This window comes from Halichoeres trimaculatus, unplaced genomic scaffold, assembly GCF_033239565.1.
Source record: "Halichoeres trimaculatus isolate MK-OKI-2021-1 unplaced genomic scaffold, fHalTri1.1 fHalTri1_scaffold_3, whole genome shotgun sequence".
In the NCBI taxonomy this organism is placed as follows: domain Eukaryota; kingdom Metazoa; phylum Chordata; class Actinopteri; order Labriformes; family Labridae; genus Halichoeres; species Halichoeres trimaculatus.
The window spans coordinates 39,868,048-39,887,642 of NW_027437181.1; the positions used below are offsets into that span (position 1 = coordinate 39,868,048).

At 42.2% G+C, this 19,595-nt stretch overlaps 1 protein-coding gene across 1 annotated transcript in view; it reads left to right on the forward strand.

Moving 5' to 3' along the window:
- The window catches only part of tpcn2 (two pore segment channel 2), a 36,644-nt gene extending 19,254 nt beyond the window's left edge, over nucleotides 1-17,390 (forward strand). The window contains exons 11-25 of the mRNA XM_074665563.1: nucleotides 1,432-1,523; nucleotides 2,154-2,235; nucleotides 2,401-2,490; nucleotides 2,653-2,772; nucleotides 2,910-2,969; nucleotides 4,919-5,047; nucleotides 6,233-6,282; nucleotides 6,531-6,630; nucleotides 7,655-7,726; nucleotides 9,711-9,784; nucleotides 10,127-10,232; nucleotides 11,485-11,567; nucleotides 11,650-11,731; nucleotides 14,438-14,529; nucleotides 14,610-17,390. Coding sequence (XP_074521664.1) covers nucleotides 1,432-1,523; nucleotides 2,154-2,235; nucleotides 2,401-2,490; nucleotides 2,653-2,772; nucleotides 2,910-2,969; nucleotides 4,919-5,047; nucleotides 6,233-6,282; nucleotides 6,531-6,630; nucleotides 7,655-7,726; nucleotides 9,711-9,784; nucleotides 10,127-10,232; nucleotides 11,485-11,567; nucleotides 11,650-11,731; nucleotides 14,438-14,529; nucleotides 14,610-14,688 — 1,311 coding nt within the window. The 3' untranslated portion in view covers nucleotides 14,689-17,390. The remainder of the gene's footprint in view (nucleotides 1-1,431; nucleotides 1,524-2,153; nucleotides 2,236-2,400; nucleotides 2,491-2,652; nucleotides 2,773-2,909; nucleotides 2,970-4,918; nucleotides 5,048-6,232; nucleotides 6,283-6,530; nucleotides 6,631-7,654; nucleotides 7,727-9,710; nucleotides 9,785-10,126; nucleotides 10,233-11,484; nucleotides 11,568-11,649; nucleotides 11,732-14,437; nucleotides 14,530-14,609) is intronic.
- Nucleotides 17,391-19,595: the final 2,205 nt, after the last annotated feature.

A 19,595-nucleotide genomic window follows, 5' to 3' on the forward strand; every position in this document is an offset into this window, starting at 1 on the left:
GCACAGCAGTTAAAACAAAGAGTTTCAGACAGAGGCTAAAATAAGGGATTTCTGGAACATTAGAGAGAGAAAAATAGATTTATTTAGATGATTTTGTAAGAAAATATTGAAATCTTTACTTCCTAAAATCTCAAAGAAAAAAGTTAGTCAATATTTTCTTAAAGGGGGCATATCATGCTGATGCCTAATTTAATACTTACATATAATATAATAAATTTGAAAACAAGACTTTACAGCCCCTGAATTTTTAAAAAAAGAGATATTGTATTTTTTCTGATATCCTAGAACAAGATTTGATGCCTCTGAAAATAGGTAATTGACATGTGGCCACGAGATTTTGACCTTCATGACGACACAAGGATCCTTTCTTTTTATTGGAGTAATCTGATAAAGTAGCTCCTCCTCTGTGATGTCAGTTAGTCACACAATCGCCACCGAGGGATACACCCACCAAGAGCCCAGTATAAACGTATAAACTATACATGTTACAGTACTGGTTTGACTCACCACACTGAAGCGTCCTGAGATGATCTGTGTCCAGGTGGATTTTCTTCCTCCTGAGCTGCAGAACCGTCCAGGTCTGACTCGGGGTCTAATACAAAAGGACGTATCCTACACTCTGCCATTTTATTAGTGCTGTCAATGCCTTACGCTGAAGTTTTGGCAAACAGCAAACTCGCTTGGTCTACCCCATCCAATGTGGCTATTTTGTAAATACTGCCATGCTGCAAAAACCGCCCCCTGGCTCTACCTCCTCCGCCCCTCTGATAGAACTGACCAATCAGAGCACAAAGGGCTGTGACGTTGCGAGGTTACTGGAGGTCATTCTGGAAACAGAGCGTTTCAACGAGATCTTCAGAATGGCCTAAAATGAGGATATTGAGAACGCTATTGTGGGGCAATGAAGGAACTAAATGACCTGTACTGAGGGCAGAAATGCTTTACAGGCATCCTAGTCTGGCATCGTGAAAAGGAGAAACAAGTAGGGCTGGGCGATTATGGTAAAAATAAGAATCCTGATTATTTTAAGTGATATTGAAATCACAATTAATATACACAATTATTCATTTATTCAAAAACTTCAGTACTGATTTAAACACAACTTTAAAGAACATACAGTATTATTGATACACATAAGTCACACTCACTTGCTGTGGCTGCACATGGAACACAGAAGAGCTATGAAGCACAGGAACTTGCATACATCTACACTGTGTGGCATATTAATTGTTTCTCTTCCATTATATTGTTTTTATGATTGTCAGATGGCAAAATTGAAATCACAATTAAAATCCGATTAATTGTCCAGCCCTAGAAACAAGCATGATATGTCCACTTTAACATGATTTATGAAAAACACAGAGTTAGGCTTATCTTTTCAGTGATGAGCAGTGACATTGAAGGCCTCTTTCGGTTCATGTTCTGATTCAGATGTCAGTTCAGACGTCCATCATCAGGAGACGACTCGGGATCAGAGCTGCTTTTCAAGTCCTCAGCTGTCGGGGTGCTCAACAAGCTGCAGTGTGAGACACACACACTCACACGCACACACACGCTCCACAAAAAGCAATGCCTCATGTTTTAAAGCTGCTTCTCAGAGCTCTGTTTCAGTCAGTATTCACTGTGTGCTAACTCACAGTGTTATCTGTGAGCTCCAGCTCTCTGGCTTTAGTGTCGTCAGAATCAAGTGTTTCACACAGGGGTGCTTACAGAGAGAACTGGTTAATAGTCCAGTGATATTATAATTTCTGACTTATTTCACACTGTTAACCAACAACACTCAGTTATAAAAGCTGCTAAAGGAAATATCTCAATCACTGCTGTGCTGTAACTTTTGTATTTTCTTGGGCTTTGTCCACTCTGCAGCTTTCTCTTTACCATGTCATCATTATGCATCCTGCTGCAGTTCACCACGTGAAATAACTTGGTTTTTCTACAGAGGTGTTTTCCAGACTGTCTACATGTGCTTTTAGATTATATTATATTATATTGTATTATATTATATATTCATGTCAATTGTTTAAGTTATAACTTTGAGAGTATATTGCTGTTCAGTTGCACGAATCTGCTATGAAAGTATTTTGTATCTTCATTCTTTTTGGCTGGTTTTATGAATTGACACAAATTGAATATTATTGTTATTAATCTGTCAGGGAGAACGTTTGTGTTGATGCTGTCCTGGAGGTGATGTCCAGGGTCCAAATGAAAAGTTACTACAGAGCAGCCATCACTAAGGTAGGAGCCGTAATTCACACATTCCCACCAGCTTACTCAAAAAGAATGTGTTTTATCACACTGCTGGTTCAATTATAATATGTAATATAACTATTATGATAAAGTGTATTTAACCTGAAAGAGCAATACTTTTTCACACATCTTTATTTGGACTGTTGGGGTCAGGAGGTGCAGCAATGTGCAGACATGGGCTCCATGGACCGGGAGCAGTTCAGGAGGATCTTTGATGAACTGGATAAAGATCGCATCAAGGAGGTGAAGCTGTGCTCTGCTTGAAAACAACACCTACATCTCTTACCTGATTCACCCTAGTTACTGTTTGTGTGTGTGTTTGTGTGTGTGTGTGTGTGTGTGTGTGTGTGTGTGTGTGTGTGTATGTGTGTGTGTGTATGTGTGTGTGTGTGTGTGTTCCACTAGCATCCTCCTCTGCCTCAGTATAACTCCCCGGTTCTTCAGACACTTCAGAGAGTGTTCAGTCACTACTACCTCACTGTGCTTGGCAACGCAGTGGCTCTGGCCAACGTCATGTGCATATGTGTAAGCTACACACACACACACACACACACACACACACACACACACACACACACACACACACACACACACACACACACACACACACACACGTGTATGATTTACGTCTAATGTTTGATGATGTTTTGCTGGTGTTTCAGACTGTGTTGGTATTAAACTCTGAGAAGACCACGGCAGAGAGAGACAACTTCATCATGGAGGTGAATTCACTTATCAAACTGTTCATGGACCAGCCAATGTTCAGGACATGTTTATTAATCATTACACTGACCACTTCCTGTTGTCCTGATCTCTGGTGACAGTAACACCCAAGCATGACTTTAATTACTCACAAAAACCCAAAAAATTTCAGGGCCTAGATTCACAAGCCTAAGGCTAAAAGCGGTAGCTCTTTGTGTGGTCATTCTTAGGAAATCTTAGAATATTTCAAATTCTAAGATTTTAATAAAGTAAGATAAAAGTTCCTCAGACCTTCAGAGAGCTCCTGAGATGAAAAGCTCTAAGGAGGAAGGAGGAGAACTCTAAGAAGCCTAAGAGTGGATGCTAATACTGGGGTCGGACTTTACCAACATGCTGAATACAGTCAGTACATTTACGTGCAGCTCAAGAAATCAGATTATGAATAGAATAGAACAGAACAGAATGCACTTTATTAGTTTAAAGTCACAGCAGCAATATAAGAAAGTATACAGTGCAAAACATTCAAACATATATAAATAGAATAATATAACAAGTGTCAATTAGAAAAAAGTGTCCGTCAGAGACGACAGCTTGACCATCATTGTCCAGTCAGCCAGTCTCCACCCCCACAGGGTCCAGGACCGAGCTTCTGCAGCAGTCTGTTCAGTCTCTGTCTCCTGGATCCTGTCTGCTCACAGCAGCAGCTCTTCCAGTGTGGCGTTGGTGTCTGGTGTTAGCTCTATTAGCCATGTCTGGTATTCCCTCTGTTGCTGGATTAGCAGGGCTAGCTTGTCCATTACATTGGAGATAGATCTTATGTTCCCAATAACAATGGATGGAAGCTCACCTAACACACCCACTAATGACATTGAAATTTTTCTAGCGCTGGTTATATGAGAACTAAGTAGATCAGGCCCTTAGTGTCTGCAATCTGCAACAGCCGTTTAGCTGGTGACCCGCCCTCCAAACAGTCCAGTTAACAAGTAGATGAAATTCTATAACATTCCAACAATTATTCATATCAAAGTGAGCTATGCCAGCAGCTAGAGCCTGAATGTTAGCCAAAAACACTGTTTGAGAACAACTTCACTTGTTTATCCGCTCTTGCTTGGGATTGCAGCGTGCACCAGGGCTTCTCACACTCGTTTCTTTTTCGCTTAAGAACACATTGATTCGTTGGGCAATGAGCCCCTCAGTCTGCCTCTTCCTTTGTGCCGTGATCCCAGGACCCAGTTTCCCCCTGAATCTTCTTTGTTTCCCCACCACAAACGGAGCCAACAGGCTCTGTATGGTGCTTTTTTATCCATTTAGTTTGTTGTTTTGATTGTTTTGACATATCAAACCACTTTTTACAAGGATGCCATCAATTACAGGAAGTGCTGGCAGAAAAATCTGAGTCCACCATTAATATCAAACGCATTTAGTAAAATGACCAGCATTAAATGAAAAGGCTGTAGTCAAAGTGAGACACAGTCCTTGTGTTGTGTCCATATGACTTTAATTTGATGCTGAATGTTAAACATAGACCCAGAGTGTTCACAGAAAGAGTCCTCTCAGTTATTGATGTGGGGTAAGGATAATTTTTCTATGACTCCACTTTAATCTGTGCACAGTGACCTTTCCTTACTCTTTAGATCAGCAGAGACAGCACAGCAGGTTTACACTGGGAGGAGAGCCCAGGATCAATTATTACACTAAGAAATTGCCTAAGGGGCAGTGTTGAAGGTGAAAAGACTACAATGTGACTGAAACAAAGAAAATAGAGATAGCTGTTAAATTTTACAATACTTACCATTTTTGACAACAGAAGTTAGTCTTGGACGGTAGGATAAGTGAAATTAGAGACCATGCCCTGCTGATGGTCCCTCCTTTCTGTTTGAGGTGTAAAATAAACTTTTTTTTTTCTGTCTTTATAGATGTACACAAAACCTACTGAACACATAAACTGATTCATGTCTTCCCCTGTCAGATCATCAACCTGTGCTTCATCCTCTACTACCTGTTTGAAATGGGTGTGAAGATCTTTGCCTTGGGCTGGAGAGGTTACCTGTCCTACAGAAACAACATCTTTGACGGCTTCCTCACCATCCTGCTCATGGTAACACACACTTTCTCACTTTAAACTAACTCTCAAAATATTCATGGGAGTTTGTTTAACCGCTCCACTTGTTCTTTGTGGGTCTATAAAAGACTTGACCATGTCTCAACGGGGTTACTCCAGGAATATAGAGTCAGTGGCTCGTTGTTATGGGCTATTCCATCTCTGTATTGTCATAGTGAGAGCTTGGTCTGTATTGCCAACAGTGAGTCAAACTCATTCCCAGTCAGGGTTAGACTCTGCCAGGGCTGCCCTTTGTCACCGGCTCTGTTCATTACTTTTACAGACAGGATTTCTAGGCAAGAGGGATTCAGATTCAGGGGTCTTAGGATCCCATTTCTGCTTTTTGCAGATGATGTGGTCTTATTCGCTTCATTGAAGGACCTCGAGCTCACACTGTGGCGGTTTGGAGCTGCATGTGAAGTAGCAGGAATGAATATGACCACCTCTAAGTCCGAGGCCATGGTTCTCAGTCAGAGAAGGGTGGACTGCCCACTCCAGGTCCAGAGAGAGTCTTTGCTCTAAGTGGAGGGGTTCAAGTATCTGTGGGTCTTGTTCATGCATGAGAATGTACCGGTCAATCTACGTTTCAACCCTCACTCATTGCCATGAGCTGTAGGTAGTGACTGAAAGAACAAGATGGCGAATGTAAGCAGCTGAAATGAGCTTTCTCTGCTGGGTTTTTGGGCTCAGTTTGGGCTCAGTTTGGGCTCAGTTTGGGCTCAGTTTTAGAGATAGGGTTCCGAGATGTAATATCCAGGAGAGGTTTGGAGTACAGCTGCTGCTGCCCCTGCAGATGAGAGCCAGATGGTTTGGGCATCTAGTAAGGACGCCTCCCTGGGAGATGTTCCAGGTATGCGCATCTGGTAAGAGACCCTGGGATAGACCCAGGACAGAATGGAGAGATTGTATCTCTCGGCTGGCCTGGGAAAGCCTTGAAAGCTACAGAGGGGCTGGTGGAAGTGGCCGGGGACACCGGTCATTGGTCTTAACTGATGACATTGCTGCCCCTATGACCCAGACCGGATCAGCGGTGAAAGATGGACAAGAGGTGCAGCTCTGGCTTCCAGTGACCACATCTGTTTCAAAGGAGAAAATCAATTATAAAAGAGGTCAAAATATGTCTTTGATCTTAATCTTTTATAAACTACGGTGAACATCTGTCCTTTTTTTTGTTCCAACCAGGTCCTTCAGATCACAATATACTTCACCTACAGGCTTCCTTATTCTGAGTGGTAGGTTGTCCTTTATCCAAATTGTCTGTTTGGATTGTCTGTTCCAAATTAAATGTATATCAGTGATGCAGTCAAAGATGATCAATTTAAGAAAACTACAAAGACTTCCTTTTAAAACTGTTTGTTGGATCCCAAGGACTGAGAAGACAATGACATACACATATACAGGACTTAAACCTGCAACTGTTTAGATATCATGGTACTACAAGCTTATTTCTGCTGTATGCTGCGACACCTTCTGTTTCCAGGAACCTGTCCTCCAACAGTGTGATGTCTCTGTGGGAGATGATTCGTTTGGTTAACCTCCTGATTGTCTTCCGCTTCCTCCGCATCATCCCAGATATCAAGGTTGGTGATGACGTCTCAATCTCCCTGTTTGAAAACTTTCATGTGAATATAAAAAGCAGTGTGTGGATAAATTATGTGAAACAAGAAAGCTTTTGAGTGTTACAAACCCTGTCACCAATTTACAAAATGATAAGTGAGATGACAAAAGAAAAGTCCAGATCAACTCAGTATTTGGTGTTATGAACCTACACTGTCAGACAGTCAGGCGTTTGTAGGATTATGGTCAGTGTGAATGATCACCAGTTTCACATGTAGGTTCAAACAAAGTCATTGGGTGAAACAGAAAGAACTGTAGGAGGCTTCAAACATTAAAACACATTTCACAACATCAGCAGTAGGAAATAGTCCAGTACACAAAGGTCATAAACACACAAAGGTATCCAAATCAGCAGGCAAAAAACTGAGTCAGACTACAAACAGGGTCAATAACAAGTAGAAAACATGAGGAATGTGAGTGAGCTTAACGAGGATAAGAAGACCAACTGTCGATGAAGGAAAGAGCAGGGGAATACTAAATACTCTGGGGAAACAGGTGGAGCACATGAGGTGATCACAGACGTGGGAGACAGGTAGGAAGAGGCATCCAGAAACGAGACACAAGGTAAATAATAAAATAAAACAGGAAACACAAGACAAGAGACACAAGGATGAATGAATACTAAAATCAGAAACTAAAAAAAACCTGTGGACATAACAGTCTGGAGTTCCATGGAAGACAGAGGAGTTTGAGAAAGTCCACAGAAGATCTGGGGTTAGTCCTTCAACCTGCGTGGAACAACCTACAGTTGAGTTTCTTAAAAAATTGTGTGCAAGTATACCCAGGAGAGTTGATGCTGTTGAAGGCTAACTGAAGCTCATAACCAGAGGGGAAATATCTGAACTTGCTGTAAACATAGATTTATTTCAGGCTGAGAAGAGAAATATTTTGTTTTATCAGCAAAGATAAGCACAACATATTTACACACAGCCCAGCCTGCAGCCTCACCTCCCTCTGTCTAACCAGACGTCCATGCTTCTTTTGCAGCTCATGGCTTTAGTTGCGAGCACACTGTTGGACCTGCTGAAAAACCTGCGAGCCTTTGCAGGGATCCTGGTGGTGAGTGATGGCACACGTGTTTGGTTAGCCAGCTAGCCTTTCACTGAATGATGTCCTCTGTGTTTAAGACCCCTTTAACAGTAGTGTCTGCATGGTCACACACCTGTATGATGTAAACCCTGCTTTAGTGAATCCTTCCTGACCCTGTGCATGCTAATCACTCTGTGTGTGTGAATGTGTGAATGTGTGAATGTGTGTAAGTGCTCTGCAGTTTGAAACAAACAGGTTAACAACTAAAAAAGTTCAGTCTGAATTATTCTGGGTTAAACACACCTGATCAAAAGTTTAGGTACAGTTAAAAATGTGCAAGTTTTATATTTTGCACTGCTGGATTTTAAAAAGCTTCTAAGTAGCTTTTCAAAATGTAAAAAGAAATAGTGCAGATCTAACTGAAAGTCAAAACAGTTGCCACCAAAAAAAAGATTGAAGGTTGAAAGGGTGTACCATTGAGGTGTCTCAGATTTATGAGACAAACAGACCTGTCCATCAGGGAACAGAAGACTGTATCAGCAACTCCCTCCTGACTACAAGGAAGTCACAGACTCGCTCAAATTCACTCAAAGATATCTGAGAATTCCATCACCCTACACAACATCATAAACATGGATGAAATACCTTTGAGCTTTGACCTGCCTCTCACTAGGACTGTTAACAGGAAATGTCAATCATCTGTCACACTGAAAACAAGTGGCCATGAGAGAACGCATTTCACTTGTGTTCTGAACTGCACAGAACCCGGACCAAGTGGCAACCTCCGGTCTGAGAATATGAGACAGTGGTGAAGTGCTAAAATCTGCTATTTCTCCAGTGTTCGCTTGAGGCTGGCTCTGGAAGTACAGGAAGTCACAAACACATCAAGCCAAAAAAAAGCTGTTTTCAAAGCAGAAATTAACCTATTTACAGCCTGGTTCACAAAACATCTCCTGTCTGAGCCGCTAATTTTACTATCAGCACCCACTGTACAGGGGGGTGAATTTTTTTCTAACTCGGCCGTTCAGAGGATATTAAGATCACAAGCTCCACCAGTAAGAGGCACAGCTGAGGGTCACGCGACAGGCATCCTATAGCTGTACGCGAAGCCGTTGCCACTACCAATATGGCCGCCATAGCCGATGTGCTTCATTTTTCGTTTGATAAACAGACGGGTGACGGGGTATATTGCTGATTTGGAAAGCAATATATCATATATATTTGGACAGCAAGATATCAAATTTTGTGACGGCTATCAAGAGGAAAAACACAACCCCAACTGTGGTTCTTGGGGGCACAACCAAGTGTTTGCAGCCACTCAACATGTAGCACAGCAAAGCGGCCCTCCGAGTTGAGTGGGAGGCTTGAGGCTGATCATTTCTCACTCTGAAGAAGAGGACTTGAGTGGTTTTAGTGCGCAGGAGGAAGATGAAGAAACAGATCAATGACTTTTCTGGTTGGCTATTGCATTTTTTTGTTTTTAACCCAGCCATGTTACAGGCATTGTTTGGGAAAAAGCATTCATTTGATTAAAAAAACACTTTGTTTATATCCTAAGTAACAGTTTGAACACCTGTTGGTCATAGAAAAGTGCAGCCTATATATGTACAAAATTGTTTTTCTTTCTAAATTTGGTGGGTGCAGCTAATATTACGATTTGGCTTATAGTCTAGAGATTACTTGACTCATTTTTTATGTCTTCCCATTTCTTCTTTCATTGTTTTGAAACTGGACTCAGAACCGTCTTAAGATCCAACAGTGCAAAGTATCAATTTGTGCAATTTTTTAACTGGTCCTGAATTTTTGATCAGGTGTGCATAACAATAACCCGGAATAATTCAGACTGAACTTTTTCAGTTGTTTACCTATTTTATACATCAGAGCACACACAAAGACATTAAACATAATACACAGGTGTGGGATACATACAGACTTAACTGTCAAACTGGGTCTGAACACTGGCTGATGTTCTGTCAAAGTGTACACATCTTGTTTTGCTCCTGTCTTCCTAAAGGTGGTGTACTATGTGTTCGCGGTCTTTGGGATCTGGCTGTTTGAAGGGTCCATTAAACCTCCTCCCAATATGAGGTAGAAACTCATCTGTGCTGAGAAAAGTAAAAATGGATAAAAAACACATATATTGCACTCATAGATGTAAATGAAATGAATATCTAAAAAATGGCAGATGATTGACTTACAAACACAACTGCACACACAAGGAGAAATCCAAACTTCTAGTGTTCAGAGACTTTGTAATGTTTGTTACAGAAAGCTGTGCTTTACAACTCTTTGATAAAACCTGCTTTAGTGAATCCTTCCTGACCGTGTTTGTGTGTGTGTGTGTGTGTGTGTGTGTGTGTGTGTGTGTGTGTGTGTGTGTGTGTGTGTGTGTGTGTGTGTGTGTGTGTGCCTGCACCTGCCTGCATCTAGCGATCTCTCCAACAGCACTATGGAAAACGTCACCTCCAATTTCAGCATGGCGTGTGGCACCTATGAACAGCTGGAGTACTGGCCCAATAACTTTGATGATTTTGGGGTCAGTAACATGAGCAGTAAAATGTATTTTTAGAATAGAATAGAAAAGAGGTAGAAAATACTTTATTTTCCCCTGAGGGGAAATTCAGGAGGAGTTACAGCAGCAATCAAGAAAACAAAAGTAAGAAATTGTTTGTTTTAAAGGTCCAGCTTGGCCATCATTCTCCAGTTAGCCAGCCTCCACCTCCACAGGGTCCAGTTATTCTGTTACTTTAAATTTACAAGTTTCTACTTCTCACCAACATCCTGAACAATCAAAGCATTAATTCAAATTTGGAACAGTGTATTCATGAAATCACATAGTGTGCTGTTTTGAAAGAAAAAATTCTGTTTGAAGGTGATGATGGCTTTGTCAGGGATAGGTTTAAAAGAGGGATTTCTTTTCTCTTTATTCTGTTGCTCAGGCACTCCTGTTGTACCTTAATGTATGATTCACAGCTCAAAAAAATCCCTTCTTTTGGTGTTTAAGAAAACTCTACTCTCAGCCTCTGTCTGAAGCACCTGGTGCGGTCTCTTTAAGGCTCCACACACCCCTTCTCTCTGACTGTCAGCCCTCTGGCAGTCATCAGCGGTGGAGTTATGATCAGACCTTGGTGTTTGAGGCCCACCCCTCCAACATGTCATGAACAGCTCATGAGATCCTGATGACATTGTCATTAAAAAACATGGGAGAGTAGAATATGCCCCTTTTTAACCCCTCTTTATTGGGGTTTTGTCATTTTAGAATACAGCTAAAAAATAATTTCCGAGACATGTATCCACACCTCAAACCAACCCCAAAAAAACCTGGAAGTCAGTAAATGAATAATAATTCTTATCTTTATTCATTTACTGACTGAAAAACATGGGTGATCAACAATCAGAGTACCAAAAAGATAAAGATTAGATCAAAAACAGATCAGATTTACATGAATAATGACACAACTGTGGGGATGTCAAATGCTCTGGATTATGCTATTACAATTTCATGGGGTTGTTTTTGTTTTAACAGGCTGCCATATTGAGTAAGACACACTTATCTTTTCTCTCAGAGTAAATTGTATTTTTTCTAACTTCAAATGTTCCCTTACATTAGAGCTTGATAAAGAGGAGGATTTTTACTTATTCCTCTTGCTAACAGTGTCATGAAACACATCACATTTTTCTGGTTGTTTGATCAGGAGAACTCTGTAGCAGCTGAAACAACCACAAACAGCACCCCCTGTTTAAGTGAATACTGTGATATAATCCCAGCATCCTTCTCTCTGTCTCAGGCATCCATCATTCTGCTGTACGATATCATGGTGGTCAACAACTGGCAGGCCTTCATGGATGCTTACAGCAGATACACCTCAGAGTAAGAACCCTGCTCGAAGTTTCAACATGCAGATATGATGATGGAGAAAGTGATGATGCTGATGGTGTTTTTTCTTCCTCAGCTGGTCTAAGATCTTCTTTGTGTGTTGGTGGCTCACCTCGTCAGTCATGTGGGTCAACTTGTTTGTGGCGCTCATCTTAGAGGTCAGTTCACTCAGACAACACAGACTCATACACTCAGTGAGAGGAGGACTGCAGATAGAGTCAAGAATAAATAATGTGCGCACGTCTGATGAGGTTCTTAGTCCTCCAGGTCATCGAAATTTAGAGCTTGATCCAGTAAAAGCGACTTGGTGGAGTTCTTGAAGGTGTTTGGGCTCTCCTCTCAAAGGCTCCTCTAAACAGACTGGAGGACAGAACCTCAGAAGGCTGTCAGTGGGTCATACGACAGCGTAAACAGAGTCATGGGCATAGTTCCTGAGTCATGAGGGCCTTCATTCATCTGTGCTCATCCTCAGCACAACTGATAGTGTAGTTTCTGAGAATCACTGGGTTTCAACAGGGGCCTGACCTACTTGGAGGTGGAATTCAAGACTGTAAGTTCATAACTATCCTTTAGATGACCACAGACGAACGAAGACTCCAATGACTCGAACTAGATCAACCACTCTGCAACTCACTGGTAGACCGACCATCCTCAGGGTGTGGTCACACTGACTGTCTGTGCTCAAGCTCACTTTAACCCTAAAGCCCAGGGGCCTCATGTACAAAGAGTGTGTACACACAAAAGCGTGTAATCATGCTTGAGTACAGCACAGTAAGGATGTCCAGTGTGTCCACGCCCAGTAACCGTTTCCCATTGCAGAAGACAACACAGACTGCCAGCCTCATGATTGGTTGGCTGAGTTAGGTCATGTTTTCTGTTTTTATAACATCTCCATCAGCTATACAAGTCATCTCCTTTAAAGTCTCCGCTGTATTCCTTGTTGCAATAGTTGCTGTTTGATAAACATTAACATTAATCAGCTTAAAATCAACATGATACGCTCAAAACCACTGAAGAAGCCTTTCGGAGGGGAGAAGACATGTCATCCAGAACTTCACCAAGTCCAGAGGCCCTAGTGGGATCAAGCTCTGATTGTGCACAACCTTTTCTGAACAATTAGATATATACACTCACCGGACACTTTGTTAGGCACACCTGTCCTACTGCTTGTTAACACAAATTTCTATTCAGCCAATCACATGGCAGCAACCCAATGCATTTAGACATGTAGCAGTTCAAAGCGAGCATCAGAATGGGGAAGAAAGGTGATTTAAGGGACTTGGAACGTGGCATGGTTTTTGGTGCCAGGCGGGCTGGTCTCAGTATTTCAGAAACTGTTGATCTACTGGGATTTTAACCCACAACTGTCTCAAGGGTTTACAGAGAGTGGTCCCAAAAAGAGAAAAAAATGAGCGGCAGTTCTGTGGGACAAAATGTCTTGTTGATGTCAGAGATCAGAGGAGAATGGACAGACTGGTTGGAGCTGATAGAAAGGCAACAGTAGCTCAAATAACCACCGGTTACAAGCGAGGTCTGCAGAAGAGCATCTCTGAACACACAACACGTCCAACCTTGAGGCAGATGGGCTACAGCAGCAGAAGACCACACCAGGTGACCCTCCTGTCAGCTAAGAACAGGAAACTGAGGCTACAATTCACACAGCAACACCAAAACTGGACAATAGAAGATTGAAAACCGTTGCCTGGTCTGATGAGTCTGGATTTCTGCTCCACATTCAGATGGTAGGGTCAGAATTTGGCCTCAACAACATGAAAGCATGGATCCATCCTGCCTTGTATCAACTGTTCAGGCTGCTGCTGCTGGTGTAATGGTGTGGGGGATATTTTCTTGGCTCACTTTGGGCCCCTTAGTACCAACTGAGCATGGTTTAAAGTCCACAGCCTACCTGAGTATTGTTGCTGACCATGTCCATCCCTTTATGAGCACAGTGTACCCATCTTCTGATGCTACTTCCAGCAGGATAACGCTCCATGTCATAAAGCTGGAATCATCTCAGACTGCTTTCTTCAACATGACAATGAGTTCCCTGTACTCAAATGTCCTCCACAGTCCCCAGATCTCAATCCAATAGAGCACCTTTGGGATGTGGAGGAACGGGAGATTCTCATCATGGATGTTCAGACCACAAATCTGCAGCAACTGTGATGCTATCATGTCAATATGGACCAAACTTTCCGAGGAATGTTTCCAGTACCTTGTTGAATCTATGCCACAAAAGATTAAGGCAGTTCTGAAGACAAAGGGGGATCCAACCTGGTACTAGCAAGGTGTCCCTAATAAAGTGGCTGGTGAGTGTAGACTCTGACAAACGTGCAGTCATTTCTGTTACCCTCAGAATCACCAAAGAAATTGGCCGCCGTGCATCTACATATAAAGTCCCAGCTGACTGGAATAAGCTCCCTGATTGGTTAAGATCATTTACACTCTTTCCTATCTTTAAATCTCTTTTTTATTTATTTTTTACTTATCTACATATGCCTTGCTCCTGTTTTTGATTTTGCCCTTTATGATGTTACAATTGTCCTATTTATCTATTTGTTTATTTACTTTTGTCTGTTTTAAAGACATTTCTTGGTTGCTGAAATTGTGACTGACTCAGCATGTGAGACTTGCGAGGGTGTGCAAGTGTCTGTGTGTGTATTTGTGCTCTGTTATGTTGTTGTGTACTGTATTATTTGTGTTCTATGTCTTGTTAGGACCCCCTTAAAAAATGAGATGGTCCATCTCAAGGAGCTATCCTTCTAAATGAATAAATAATTGAAAAATTGTGTTGAAGATGAATACAGTTTCATCTTTCTTGACCTCATGGCACCTCCTAAAGCTCTGTTTCTTGTTTTGAACAGAACTTCATCTACAGGTGGGACCGCAGTCACAGCTGCTCTGTGACTGAAGTGGAAAGGATCAGATATCAAACGTCTGTTCAGCTCATGTTCAGGTTGGTTTCTGACAGTCAATTCAAACTGAATCTCTTCTTGCTAACATTAGCGAATCATATCTGTCCTCTTTTCCCTGCAGAGAGCAGATCCAGGAGCCAACAGAGGAGGAGTTACTCTGTCAGCTTCACCAGCACCCACACTTACACCTGCACTGGTGACAAACTCACTCACACACACACATGCACACACATGCACACGCACACGTGCATGCATGCACACACGCACGTGCCTGCACACACACGGACAATTGGACACACCACTCTATGTACATGCATACACACAGTATGGCTCTGAATTTGTGTCACAATGACAACACACATGTTGCACACTGTTTCATTAAGGTCCCATGTGTTTGTGTGTTTGTGAGTGGGTGCCTCGTGTAAGCAGCAATCCATCTTTTGCTAAGGGTAGAAAGTTTGTAGCAATGAGATGTATTTATTTACTTGATGAACTAACAGCCCAGGGATCCTTCCCCATGTAGTTACTACAAGCGGGATGAAGCATGACGCTAGAAAAAGTTCTACCATGGTGAAGCAGTTTGGGAAACTGTAAATGTGATCTAAAAAATGTCATGATGGTGTAACCACCTAAAATCCTTCTCTCTGACTTTGATGACACCCAGTATGATGTTTAGTGCTTGTACTGTTGAGCAGCAGAGCATCAGACCATCACTGTCAAATCAGCCCCCATGCTATTCTGCTTCAGGTGTGTTGACATTACATTAAAGGCCTGATCTACTAAGAGCCCAAATAACCAGTGTTAAATTACATATACAAACTAAAAAACTTTAGGGGTTACTAGTGGGCATGTTGCAGGTGATCTACTAAGACTGTAAATGTAATTGATAACAGGAGCAAACTGCCATCTCTAAATGAGGATTCAGCGGGTGCTACCTGCTGTCACACTGGAGTTTGGAGAGCATGGAGGCGGAGAAATCAGATGTATGGGTCGCAGGCTGCTGCACAGGAGGTGAGAGCTGTGTCCAATGTGGAGCCTTTACTTGGCAGTGACACTCGGGTCATTGATGCACACATGAAGCAGCTGTTCAGTGCTGTGTCTGGGCTGACATTAATTAAATGCCCTGGCAAGAGTTTGGAAGTCATTCAGTGGCAGTGATCCTTCAGCTGAGCCGCTGGTGGATGAAGAGGGAGGTTCATCTCCTGTGCTCTCCGGACATCCCAGGATATGACAGTTTATTATGCACAGTGGAGACCAGTGCAGCCGGCAAAAATACAAAGCCCCAGTCAAAAAAAATCAAAGCTCAGAGATGGTGTTGTTGGATAGCATTATGTCTTTACTATTTTTATTTCTGACAGTCCAGCTGTGTTGATGCACACATGCAAGATTCCCTCTCTCCTTAGTCTTTCATTGCACCTCCACGCCACAACAACCTCAGCCGTTTGTGTGTAACACTGTGCCAGTTTGCAGCTGCCTATCAAACATGCTAAATATAGATGCAAAAACTGCTGACAGTTTCAGGTTTGATTAATCCCTCTGTGAGAATTAATTAATAGATCACATTTGCATCTCCTCCAGAATTGTGCATGTTCAGATGATCTGCATATATTCTGTGTATTCATGATGACAAACACGCTAAATGGATTGCACATGCTATTTGAATCATTTGACAGGCGCAATCCGCGGTGCATCTGGTTGCTAAATCAGCTTTGCACATGCTATCAAGTTTGCACATGTTTTATACACACAGAACTTTAGTAGATCAGGTCCTAGGTGAGTGAAATTTCAAGTATCCTTTGTATGTGGAGTGGAGGCAGACAGAGGCAGGGTAACCTGTGGTAACATTAAGCCAATCCTTTTACTAACCAGGATCTCTTTTTTTATGAATGTTTGATAAATTATTCCTGTCAGAATAAAGGGAATTTGATGTAAAGATACAAGCCTGCCTCATACAGAAGCCTGGTACCCTCAGCAGGAGGCTAGTTTCAAACTACGGACCCTGAGGATTGCTGGACTCAGCAGATGTCTGTCTAACATGAGTCTGGTTCTGCTCCAGTTTCATTGAGGTTTGATCTTAGCACTGTTACTGTCTGAATGCTGCAGAGGTCTCTGCTCATGGGGGGTTATGATGAGATCAGACTCCCTGTGTAATCTCAATGCCAGGTCTTCCTGAACACATGGGACTTCAATGAAATGCACTGTCAGTCACATGTGACACAGATCATGCACACACACACACACACACACACACACACACACACACACACACACACACACACACACACACACACACACACACACACACACAAAGAAACACACACAAAGAAACACACACAAAGCTGTTACTACTTACAGATTTTACACAAAGAGGTCAATATCCAAACTAACTTTTAGTTTGTTTGAAATTCTCCCACTGTTACATGTTATTACCTAAACCAATCATATCTTTTTTTATTTCTATCACAAACTGGGTTAATACAGTTTCTGTTCTCTTCTAGAGGAGATGTGCTAAAGGGAAAAAACACTTCAAAGACCTGTTTTAAATTGTTGGAGGTCTAGCTTCTGGCAGTGACCCTGCCTGAGTCACAGTGTGGGTATAACCTCTCTGACCTGATCTTCTTACTTACCCCTGAAACCTTGGGAATTCAAAAGGCTGTACCTTCTGAATCTTTTTCTTGCATGGAATAGCCACCATGAAAAAGGGAGAGATTGGCACTTCCTCTTTTTGAAGAAGAGGCGTGAATGTTTTATCTTGTTTGCCAAAGTGTTTTATAAACTGTAGAGTCTGATGCACACTGAGGAATTAAATGGAAAGAAGAGATTTTATCATAAAAAGTTTTGGTGAATGACAAATCCTCTATTTTAGTAACTACTGTAACTTGAAAATAAATGTTATATTAATTCTGTGTTTTATGAACTGAGTAAAAACAACATTCAAAGACAGATTTTAATAAAACATGAAAAATAATCTCAGACTTGTTGTGATTTTATTGATATTCAGTAGAAACTCCTCAAAACATGAAATGAGTTATTTTTATATTTTTTGAGAATTTATTCCAATTACTTCTAAAATCATAGGAATACTTGAATTGTTCTGTGTATTGTTTAAAGGCTGATCACTAGAACTCAGGGTAACATCAAGCAACCACTTCAGTTCACATATTCATATCTCTTAGTTCATTACATCACAGGAAAGAGCCTCAGATGGACTGCTAGAGACAGAAACATAGACTGCTGAACAGAAAGCTGGTGGTTGGTGAATCAGAAAATCTGGTTCTGATCCTGCTGGCAGACTGAGAACCAAGTCCAGGTATGACAGGATTCAGTTTTGCATGGTCTCTTGAATCAGATTTTTTTCAGAATTAAACTAAAAGAGGCTTTTCTTTCGTCGGATCACAAACTAAACTAACAAAGCAGAAGAAAACACATGAAACACACTGATCATTTCTTAAAAAGTGACAGATGCTGGGAGCAGGTCTCTACCTGAGCCAGGAGTTTTAACAGTGAAGATGAGTTGTATGGGAAGAGTTTTTTTAGCTTGTAGCCTGGTCACCACCTCTCTGAGCTGAGTCAGGCAGAGAACTGCTCTGGCTGATGTTTCACAGGTCACCTAGTTCAGGGCCTGTTTGCTCACTGGGTGATATCTGTGATGATGACTCCTCTGCTCCTCTGTCCCAATTCTGTTTCTGTCTCACCGTTTCTAATGAGCCGTGTCCTGTTTCACAGTTAAGATATGTGATGTACTCTTCTCGTGATCAAATGTCCTCAGTCCATCCTGTGAAACCTCCATGTCCTCAGGATCTGACTCCCCAGAGCTGCCATACTCTACAAGACAAATCTGTGATGCCTCCTCTTTGGAGGTCAGTTCAGAGGTCTCACCACCACATGAGGCAGCAGTGTCCTGCTGGAGTGAAGCATGACAGCCTCTGATTCTCCGACAGGCTGCAGTGAAGCCCAGCCAGTCAGCTGAGAGGAACTTCAGGTATCGCACAAAGTACTCCAGAAAACAGGTTTCTGTGGAGATGAGGAAGTCCAGGAGGATGCTGTGGTTGAAGGAGATGCTCTGAAGCAGGAGCAGAAACAAGCAGAAACAAACATGATATCTGCAGCATATCTGCAGGGTTGCAGGTGGCTATCCCAGCTGTCATTGGGCAAGAGGCGGGTACACCCTGAACTGGTCGCCAGCCAATCACAGGGCTGACACAGAGACAGACAACCATTCACGCACACTCACACCTAGGCACAATTTAGAGTGTTCAATTAACCTGGTGAGCGTGTTTTTGGACTGTGGGAGGAAGCTGGAGGACCTGGAAAGAACCCACGCACAGGGGGAACATGCAAACTCCACACAGAAAGGCCCACCAGCCAAGCTGAAAATCCAACCGGTGACCTTCTTGCTGTGAGGCTGCAGCCATGGCGCCACTGCCCTGCCACAGAGAGCATGTTTAAATCTAATCTAACCTGTTAAATCTGCACCAAAACTTATTTTCTACACCACATTTACCCCTTAAACAAGTCATATACAGGGCATAAATCATAAACACTCTGATATGTTTCATAACGAGCCATCCTTTTTAGAAACTTTTAAATATTGACAACATCCAGAAGAAGAGAAATTAAAAGAGTATTTTTCTTTTCTTTGAATGTGCAGTGGGTGCAGTAACCCCTGTCCTCTGACCTCCAATGTATTTTCTCTTGTACTGTGTTTATTATGGGTCTGCCTGAATAGGGTAAGTGGTTTAGAAAGTGGATGGATGGATGGATGGATGGATGGATGGATGGATGGATGGATGGATGGATGGATGGATGGATGGATGGATGGATGGATGGATGGATGGATGGATGAAGCATGGGTCAGTTTTATCAGGATTACTGTGTCTGTTTCAGACTTCCTCACTGCAGGTTGCATTAATAGTGAGGAGGCCTGTACTGCACAGACCCGTTCAGCTGCTGGTTGGAAGGCCAGAGCAGGGTCTCCTAACCGACCTGTTTGTGACTGATGGGACTGAACAGTGGGTCGAAGTTCATGAACTTCTTCCAACAAACTGTGAGTGCGAAATCTGACCTTGTTAGTTTCAGGCCAGGTGAGCATGCAGAACACCACCGT